This window comes from Osmerus eperlanus, chromosome 14 (assembly GCF_963692335.1).
Source record: "Osmerus eperlanus chromosome 14, fOsmEpe2.1, whole genome shotgun sequence".
Lineage (NCBI taxonomy): Eukaryota > Metazoa > Chordata > Actinopteri > Osmeriformes > Osmeridae > Osmerus > Osmerus eperlanus.
In genome coordinates, this window is record NC_085031.1 from 12139021 (window position 1) to 12149768 (window position 10748).

The window sequence follows — 10748 nt, forward strand, 5'->3', positions numbered from 1 at the left end:
GGTAGGGGGTGGTAGTACACAGGGGGGTGGGGCAACTGACAGTGTGACTGTGGCTTTGAAATAACACGAGGCACTTGGAAGAGTCAGACATCACTGTCAGTCCTCGTCAGGGGAAAATTTCACGCTTGTCAGACAGGGATGTAGAGAGAAATACCTGGAGAGAGAGAGGGAGATACAAAGAGATGGAGAGAGAGAAAGAGAAAGAGATGTAAAAAGGGAGTGAGAGAAAGAAGGGGAGGGGAGAAAGAGGTGAAATGTAAGGTTAACTAGATGATGACATGGTGCCGGTTGAAAACAAATAAATGGGCATATTTAATAGGCACTTACACCCTTACAACTTTATTTTTCATCCATTGGTTACAATGAATACTGACGCCTACCACACAAAGCACACTTCCAACGTGTGACTCCAACACAACTGTGATTATCATACAAGATACACACGCTCGACAACACAAATTAATTATCTTCATTTTTACAAAATAAGGATAAGCATGAAGAGAAGACTCGGGAGCTTACAAAGCATAACATGCGGAGAAAATATAAAAAATATACTTTTTTATGTTCTTTTTCTGTACAAACATACATACACATTTATAAATATAGAGTAGAAAAAGTGTATTTTTAAAATACAAAACTCAGTTGTACAATCACATTGCTTACACCGTTTATACCAAGAACAGGAGATACAGCACAACAGTTTAGTGATTTCTCTTCAATGGAGCAACAGTACTGTACATTATAAATGCAACGCAATGTTCCTTCTTCCTGCCTCTGGTTCTACCATAGTCCCATTGGTGGAACTGTAGAATGTGGGGAACAGAAAATGCACAGAAAATGCCTGGGATCATCAGCAAATCAAAGTCAGAGTGCTGAACATCTTCTGGACATTTAAGTTCTCAGATTCCAAACGTTAAAGTAAAAAGTAAAGGATCGATCAAATGTGTTCAGAGCCATGCTAGTTTTACCTTAACTTGCGAGTCTAGTCTGTTTTGGGCTCTGACTTTGATTATGCATGTCTGCCTTCCCACAACGACACCGCCTGTCTCAAAGTCCCAAGGATGGGCATCCAGGTGATCGTCTAGTTCTGTCTGACATCCTGGAGCAGTTTGTTGATCTCGTTGACCAGTTCGCTGGCGTCCATGACTTCGTGTCTGCTATCGCTGCGTTTCCCGCCCAGGTGGCCCAGCCCGAGCACCGAATCAAACTCATCCTCCTCGAAGTTTTCTGGGATCTCTTCCATGGCCGGCAACCATTTTAGATGTGGTGGTTGGGTGTTGGTGGACGTGTGACATGCTGGGCTGGGCCCTGTGGCTCCGCCCCCTGGGTTCAGGTAGTGGGTATTGGCCGCCCAGGCCGCCACACCTGACGGGTAGGCGGGACCTTTGCCCCCGGGCAACAGCCCCTTCCTGGAGTCCTGCGCCCCATTTCCGTTACCCACACCGCTCCCACGTGGCTCCATTGCCGCCGTTGCTGCGGCGACGGCCGTTTCGCTGCACTCGGCGTATGCATCTAGGGATGGTGGAAGGAGCCTCTGAAAGACGCTGTTCATCTCCGACAGCAGGGAGCCCGCACCGCCCACTCCTCCGCACACCTCGCTGTCCGCGCCCCCTCCTCGCCGCCCACCTCCTTGCCGAAGGTGGAGAAGCTCTTGCGGCGCTCCGAGTCCACGGAGGTCTGGTCGTCATCCAGCAGGGGCTGCTGGGATTCCTCCCCAGGAATGTACATGTTGTTGCGGTAGTCGGAGGAGGCAGAGGCTGGAGAGGGCAGGGGGGGCATCCAGCACTGGTCTGAGTGGCCCAGGACGCGACACTCCTCTGTGCACAGTCTCATAGCTGGGGAGGGAGAGGGGGGGGGGGGGGACATGGTTAGCGTTATTGTTGTAGATAGAGGAGGAGAGAAATGGGGGGGAGTGGGAGAGAGAGAGAGAGAGAGAGAGAGAGAGAGAGAGAGAGAGAGAGAGAGAGAGAGAGAGAGAGAGAGAGAGAGAGAGAGAGAGAGAATGAGAGAGAGAGAGAATGAGAGAGAATGAGAGAGAATGAGAAAGACACAGTACAAGGGAGGGAGGGAGGGAGGGAGGGAGGGAGGGAGAAAGAAAGAGAGAAAGAGAGAAAGAGAGAAAGAGAGAAAGAGAGAAAGAGAGAAAGAGAGAAAGAGAGAAAGAGAGAAAGACAGAGGTGAAGCTCCCCTCTGTTTTCCACCAGATAGAAGAGACAGGACAGGTATGCCTTTTGCTTTTGTGTTCCTCAAAGTAATGTGAAAGTGCTGCAGGCAGAAGACCTTGAAAACATGGCCTGTACACACAATACACACACCTCCTTAAGACTAGGCACGCCACAGACACTGATGGAGAACCGAGGGAGAGATGCTCCACAGCCCCTGCTGAGATCTGGGTCTCTATAACCTTGCCTCTGCTCTAGATGTAATGAGTAGATACGGTTGATGGGGGAAGTTGTTTTCTGCCTTGTCGGGTCTTGTAAGGCAGATTTTTCCATTCCGAATAAACAAATGTAATCACGCCATTCAAACGAGGAAGTGAACAGTTAATCTCCCCCTCAATTGTCAATTTCCGTCCCCCTCCTCTCACACCCCCCACCCTCCCCACCTCCCTCTATGAAGAGAATATAACAGGGATGAGGGCAAAAACAGTGGGAGCTGGAATGGAGTGCCTCTCAGGCAGAGAGAGAGAAAGAGAGAGAGAAACAGAAAGAGAGAAAGAGAGAGAGGAAGGAAGAAGGGGGGGGGGTTTGTGAGAGAATAACATCATTCTAAAAGCAATTACTCTGAATTCTCCTCAGTTCAGACATGAAAGCTCACCGCTGTCAGTCAAGGAAAGCGCCCCGCGGAACACTGGCGACGCTACGCCCATGAGTGGCAGGCGAGTCATCGCTGCTCCGGGAGCCCCTCTTACAGACACGGCTCTATCTCGGGGACAGATAGCGAGGGGGGAGCGAGGGGGGGGGGGGACGCGGGGTTACGGAGATATGCTTCCCCACCCGCCACCAGTGATAAAAATGAGTGGAAATGAGAGCTGAGAGTTGAAATGAAGGGAAAAATGAGGATTGGGCACAATGGGCATTGTGTGAATGTACAACAAAGGAGTATTGACAGGATGAGACCTTGGTGTTCAGATGAGGGATGGTTGGGTGGTGGGGTGGCAGCGGTGGATTATGTGGAGCTCTCCGTGGTGCTGGAACCTATGCCAAAGGCTGTGGAGCCACCTCGTTGTTTCCAAATGAATCATTGGGCGTGGTGCACTGCTGAACAGGCAAGAGTGCTTTGTCGTCAACGATATTTGGTGGGCATGTTTTGGGGTTGGATGGTGTTTGGGAAGATGTTCAAGAGACTGATGACAGCGCCCCTTGGGGGATCTAGGGGTGCGTTTGGTTGTGTGTGCGTGATGAGATGGTGGGGTGTCTCACCTGGGTGGAGTCTGTGGTGCAGGTCAAGGTGGAGGAGGTCGGAGAAGCCCTCTCCCAGGAGCCTGTCGACAGGGGACTCCCGGCCCATATCATAGTCACTGTCCCCCGCCTCACTGTCTCCACGCCCACTGTCCTTTAAACTGAACTTGTCCATGTCCTGGAGGGCATACCTAACACACCCAAAAACACAAGCCGCGAACATTAATGAGCTAAATTCATTTGTTTGTTGTTTGTTTAGAATATGTGAATAGGTGTTCTTCAAGGTTAAGAAATCAGCAAGTATTTTATCGACTAATTATGTTATGTGTGAAAGAAATGAGAGAGATTATGCTGTTCAAACACCTGCTTTGCTATCGAGAGACACTGTGTGTGTAGAAGTGTAGTTTAAGGTGCATATATCTCCCGTATGAATCAATATACAGCTCCTAAATCTATCAGGCAGTGAATCAGGCTGATCGATGGATTCACACCATCATAAAAGCCACCAGTTCAGCCAATGAATCAGAGATACTCCAGTAGAAGATAGGATCCTCCATCTATCAAAAACTGCTTCAGAGGAGCTCCATAAATCTATTATACACACCTTTCAGAATCTAAATATTAATAATATGCTGTTACTTCAACCTTCTGTGGGCCTGGGAGTGCAGCAATTCTATTGCACATTTCCAAATCGAGCAAATGTAATGATAAGCCTGGAACTAACTAAAGAGTGCATGGAGTGCATTGGTTGGGTTGGGGCATGCGTCTGACACGAGCATACAACTCAAACATACAAAAAATACAATAAGACCGCCCTGAAAACATAGTGTGACAACGTGAAACAATGAAACAAACAAGTTGGGAACGAATGATAGAAGGAAAGAGCAACTCCCCCCCCCACCCTAAAAAAAATAACTTTTTGTTTTTGGGAGGGGGGAAGGGTGGGGGGGTAAATTACCTGTAGCTTCTCGAGTATTTGTTGCCACGGAAACTGGGTCGGGTTTGGTACTGGCCCTGATGAAGCATGGACAGAAGCTGTGAGACTTGCTATATCGAAAGATAAACGAATAAAAAAAAGAAAACAAAAAGAGGGGGATGAATAACGGATGGACGATGGATAATCACAAATGAACACAGGCAGAACAATGAGAGGACAAGATGGAGGACGGAACACTCAGCAGGAGACAACCAAGCAAAATGGATGAAAAAACCCAAAGGGGATAATATGATGAAGGAGCCTAGATAACGATGGAGACAAATGACTGGCAAATGTTATCATAATGATGGTTTAGAAAAAAATGATGGATGCAAACAAGGTAAAGACATTAAAGACAAAAACTAGTCGAGAATCACTACACTATATTATTATGACTCGTGATCGCACCACAAGATAGAATTGATTGACAGACTGTCAAAGATAAAAGCTTAGAGGCTAGGAGATTTAAATGGATTTGGTGTGTGTGTGTGTGTGTGTGTGTGTGTGAGAGAGAGAGAGAGAGAGAGAGAGAGAGAGAGAGAGAGAGAGAGAGAGAGAGAGAGAGAGAGAGAGAGAGAGAGAGAGAGAGAGAGAGAGAGAGATAGAGAGAGAATGAAGAATGAAGAATTCTACATAGGTGACAAAGAAAGATTACTTTTCACTTGGCCGTGTGCGTGTGTGTCTGTGTATGTGTGTGTGTGTGTGTGTGTGTGTGTGGGTGGATGTGTGCTCTCACGGAAGCGGGAACACCATCTCACCTCCACCGGTGGCGTGGCATGAGTCAGCTCCAGAGCAAAGCTCTCCGGGATGTGATTGGAGGAGATGGTCACGAGGCTGTTCAGCGATTGGCGGCTGTGGTGGCCCTGCCGGCTCCCTATTGCCACCCGCTCCATGGGGGGCGTAGCGGAGGGGGAGCGATGGTGTGCCCTGATAGGGAGTGTCCCGTTGACCGTGGGAACCAGCGTGATGTCACCTTTGTGGATCTGCCGAGAGGGTTTCTTGGGGTGGCCATGGTGTGTGGACTCGGCCACCCGGCAGTTATAGGAGTGGCGGGTGTCTTTCTTCTCCCGGCTGCAGCGGGCGGCAAAGGCCACCATGATGATCAGGAGGAGGGCACAGATGGCGCCCAGGGAGATGATGATGATGAGTGAGGCATCCATGGGGCTCTCGCCCTGGTCGCTCACCGGGACGTGGTTCTCCATGTTCTCGTAGAGGGTCACCGTCAGCACGGCCCGGGCGCTGAGGCTGTCGGCGCCGCCGTCTCGCACCACCACGGTGAGCTCGGCGTGCTCGCGGGGGAAGTCCTCCAAGCTGGCGTTGGCGCGGACCTCGCACGTCCTGGCGTCCACGACGAAGTAGCCGTCCTCGTTCCCCGCGGCGAGGACGCACGTGAGCTCGGCGTTGACGCCCGTGTCGCGGTCGGTGGCGCGGACGGTGGTCAGCGGCTCGCCCTTCTTGGCGTAGCGCGACACGGGCACTTCGGCCGTGTGGTTCCACAGCTGGGGCGCGGCGATGACGGGCGGGTTGTCGTTCTCGTCCAGTATGGTCAGGACGACGGTGGCGTTGCTCAGCAACGGCGTCCCGCCGGCGTCCTTGGCTTGGACGACGAAGGCAATCCGGCTGACGTCCTCGCGGTCGAAGGTGCGCAGGGCGTACACGGCGCCACTGGACGGGTCGATGGTGACGTAGGTGGAGATGGAGCTGCCGTGGACGACGTTCTCCACGATGGAGTAGCTCACCTGCCCGTTGGCGTCCAGGTCGGGGTCGAGGGCCACGAGCGTGGTGAGGTACGCCCCGGGGGCGTTGTTCTCCGATTTGAAGACCTCGTAGCGGCCCTTCTCGAAGCGCGGCGGGTTGTCGTTCTCGTCGCCGACGTGGACGGTGAAGTGTTTGACGGTGGAGAGGCTGGGGTCGCCGCGGTCCTCGGCCACCACGGTCAGACTGAACTCGGACCTCTTCTCCCGGTCCAACGACACGTTGGTGAGGATCATGTAGTTGTTCTCATAGCTCTTCTGGAGTTTGAAAGAACCCTGGCCGTGGAGTTTACACACCACCTCTCCGTTGAGGCCAGAGTCCAGGTCTTCCACTCTCACTAAAGCCACAAACGTGTCCAACGGCGAAGATTCGGATATATACGCGGCCTCCTCTTTTCCCTGTGACATCAGATTGATGCTTATATCTGGTTTGTTGTCATTCACGTCCACCACTTTGACCGTTATCTTGCAGTGTGCGGGCATGGAGTTGGGCCCCATGTCCTGCGCCTGCACGTCGATGTCGTATGACGTCACACTCTCGAAGTCCACGCGCCTCACGAGCGTCAGGTGGCCGGTGTCAGAGTTGATCTTGAACGTTTCCATGATTTTAGGCGACACGTGACTGCTGAAGGAGTAGACGATTTTGGCGTTTGTGCCCTCATCAGCGTCAGTTGCATTCAGGTCTATAAGCAAGGTGCCGACAGGTGCATTTTCTAATAGATTGATGACATAGGAGGATTGCTCAAATATAGGGCTGTTGTCATTTGAGTCTGCAACGCTAATTTTGAGCAGAGTAGAACCAGTTCTGGGGGGAACGCCCTTATCAGACGCCGTAAATTGGAGTTCATAACCTGCACGCATCTCTCTATCCAATTCCCTCAGCACCACAAGCTCCGAATATTTGGCTCCGTCCGGCCTGGCCTGAATGTCAATTTTAAAGAAGTTGTTGGGCTCAAGGGAATATGTGTAAAGGGAGTTTTCCCCGACGTCAGGGTCGCTGGCGCTGTCCAGGGGAATGCGCGCTCCCACGGCCGCGCTCTCTGAGATCTCTAAGGGAATAACGGAGCGAGCAAACTGGGGCGCATTATCGTTTATGTCCAGCACTTCTACCTCCACGTGAAACAGTTGTAAGTGTTCAGTTGGGAGGGTTAAAACGTCGAATTGGATAGAACAGTTAAGGTTCTTCTCACAGAGTTTTTCTCTGTCTATTTTGGTCCTGATGCTAATTTCTCCGTCGTGCTCGCGCACCGTAAGGAATGATGTACTGCCTCTCTGCATAGCTCTAAAGCGAAGGGAAACGGTGCTGGGAAGTTTAGCTAAAACATCGGCAACATCTTCTTTCAAACGGGCAATCACTGTACCGACCTTTTGTTCCTCGTAAACTTGATATTTCAACGTCTTACCGGTGGCATGCTGCGTTACCAGAGTCAAAACTGCAAGAAGTTTCCAGATTCTGATATACAAGTGCCACTTCATCTTTCCGGATTCCATAGTCGAGCAACGACTGTGAATTTGTCAGTAGAAATAGATCCAAAATGCAAAAAATATATATGAATAAAAGAAAATGCAATTCCTGTTGATCAATTTAACAAGTCTCGTGCTCTCTCAAAGTCTACTGTTGCATTGCATCAAATGAGCTCGGTAATTAAAATTCAGACTATCGATTCGCCTCCATTCCCATGTTCTCAATTGTATCCAAACTGCTTGTCTCTCCCACGCCGGAGACAAAGCTATTGCCAGTACCTCTAATTCACTGGAGCATCAACTGAGCGCCGCATGAGTCTGTGCGTCTCTCTCTCTTTTTTTCTCTCTCTCGCTCTCTGAGTGTCGTGCGCTCTCTGTCGTTCTCTCTCTGTCTGATGCGTCTCGTCAGACAGCCTTCCTCGAAATATCCCGCCTCAATCTAGCCTACAACAGCGGCCCCTTTCTCTTGCCAGCGAAGACAAAACGCTTCCCTAAATCAAACGCTGGCATGGTGACCACTCAGAATTCAGAAAAGTGGAGAGACGGAGAGGGAGGAGGGAGAGAGGGCGCGGGTGCAAACTCCGCCCTTTCGGGTTCACTTTCTACACTTTCACCCGGGTGAGCGTGCCATGACAATAGGCACGGTGCAAATAACTCAGGACAAACTTTCATTTATAGCGACGTTTGCCTGCATGGTTCTGTCCTTCACTACAAGAAACAGACAGGGTGGTTTACGATTCTGTCGCTTCGGGTCTGTTGGGTAGACAGCTTGGAGACTGGACTAAAATCTTATGCATTCTTCGAGAGTAGACATTCAAATTATTAGGTGTCACCTAAAAGTAAAAAGTATTTGCGTCAAAATTATGTTCGCTGGTCTTTCTATTCAGTTGTTTATCAAACCGTCACAGCTGAGCTTGCCAGACGGCTTGGTTGGTTTTATAGCCTATGAATGCATCTTATTTCATTTTATTTTCCTCTGGTCTATTATTCTTTGTTTGGTGAGCAGCTACTCTATACACTTTCCCTCCCTCCTCATAACTCTTCTCTTGGATGTTGTTGAGCAGAATTTCACATGCGCCACCTCTTTTAATCTCTGCCCGTCTTTGGCGAGGGTATATTGGGTAAGACCTGTGGCAAATCGCGGTGAAAGGGACCCCGGTTCTAATGAATGCATTTAAGAGTTGGTCACGCTGGCAGACATCTCGGTCCCCGCGTGCATAATGCTGTTTTTACATCACTCACACTCTGCATGACGGATTATTTGATACCCTCCCGGTCGTTCGCGCACACGCACGTGCGCATTCACCACTTAACATACACACATTCTCTCTCATCATGAATGAAGATCCGTGCATACGAAACAACCTCCAAAAGAAGAACGTGCGCAAGTGGGGACTGCGAAATCCCAAGACCATCTGGTGAGGTTTGTCTGGCACCGGGATCCCGGTCATTACAGCCGACATAACCCCTCAGACCCGGGAGGAAATGATCAGTCACCAGGAGGCGGAGGGGGCTCAGTGATCCCAAAACCAAAGCTCTGCCAAGTGTTCTGCTCTTTTCTTTTCGAGGTCGGATCCATAATCGCATGTTCACTCAGTGATGCAACTTTGTGACATGACACACATCATCTTTTATCAGGGATAGCTACATGGCTGTTGAATTTACCCAAAATTTGGTGCAACTCAATGATGAATGACGATTGTGAAAAAATGTGAATCCCAATATTTGGGATTTGGAAATGAACAATCTTTCATTGGAAACGTGTATGCTAGATTAAACAACTTGCAGCCTGCGTGGTTGCTAGTATAGCCTAAACCTACTTCTCAACATGAGAGATGGAAAATAAAAATCTCACGAGGACGGTCGCTGAATATTCCTTTGGCTAATGCATGTCACCAGATAATTCATTTAAGATATGTGGACTTTAAATTTTAAAACATACATCTGTAGAAATTGGACAGCCGATTTGTCCATTTGCATAGGGAATTCCCTTAGTCCCATGTGCTGTTGGAAAACAGAACTTGCACATTTGACCCCGCTTGCTTAAATTGGCGCAAACTGTTTTTCCTCCCTCTCCCAGTCTATTCATAAGTGGCTACGCTTGTATTCCTACTTTGCACATTTCCTTGGCTCTTATTTAAACAGGTTTGATACAGACTCGCAGCTTCTCAGAGTCTCAAAACGAAGCACAAAGCGTTAATGCAATTATTGCTCGCGCCCCAGAGAACTAATCACATTTGGAGAACAAAAGCGCAAAAGTCCTCGGGACTTTAGAGAAGGTGGAAAAAAATGAGGTGGGGCGTTAGGGAATGTTTTAAACTCTCTTTGTGTGAAATCAAACCATCAATGTATGGAGTAGTTATAATCTAAAGGCAGATGGAAACTTAATACGTTTAGCCACGCTACCCCCATCAAAAGAACCAGCCCCATCTTTTATTTCTTCATTTGAGTTGGTGAACAAAGTGATACGGGATTAAATGTCGTATACGTTATTTGGTCTCGTGAAACAGGTGCGGGATTTTGCTACTTGGCCTGTGTGACGAATTCAATGTTTTCCCTTGTTTTGTAATAATTTAACATACAACTAACCTAATAATAAAGCCACAAGCCCGAGACAAACCCACAAGACCGATACAACAACACAAACGACCAACAAGTAGCATCAACAGCTGAATTTTTCTGATTTAAGGGGTTCCTAATAAAGAACTTGTGAGTCGAGAGCTTGTAGTCATAAAGTCATGACGCAAATTAAACTTCTGTCATCAATGTTCAACGCTATCTTCTTCCCCTCCCCATCAACAATAGACGCAGCAGGTGGAACAATCATTGCCTTCCCAGCTCTAAGTTCTTGAGTCAAACGGAATGCGCCACCATGCATTTCCTTGTGGTTGGTCGGGTTAGAAGCTGCGGCCAGAAACGCGTCTGCTGCGGTTGTAAAGGCACGCGAGCATCTGTCGCCTCGACTGCATTGTCATTCATTCAATTAGCGGTCCGTGGTAGATTCCAAAGGAGGTGTGTGTGTGTGTGAGAGAGAGACCTTTTGCTTTTCAGCAGCGATGATCCGAAGACCCTTCTCCCCACATCAGAACAATAGTAATTGTTATTCCTCCGAGAACCATCATCTCCGTCAGTCTCTCCCTCCCTTCTTTTCAT

General features: G+C 49.1%; 1 protein-coding gene across 1 annotated transcript; it reads right to left on the minus strand.

Annotated features, from left to right (window-relative positions):
- Positions 1–324: 324 nt before the first annotated feature.
- pcdh18a (protocadherin 18a) lies at positions 325–8042 on the minus strand. Its single transcript, XM_062478202.1, is given in 5 exon segments — positions 325–1609; positions 1612–1835; positions 3423–3592; positions 4360–4448; positions 5136–8042. Coding segments are annotated over 5 exon segments (3498 nt in total). The 5' UTR covers positions 7623–8042; the 3' UTR covers positions 325–1081.
- Positions 8043–10748: the final 2706 nt, after the last annotated feature.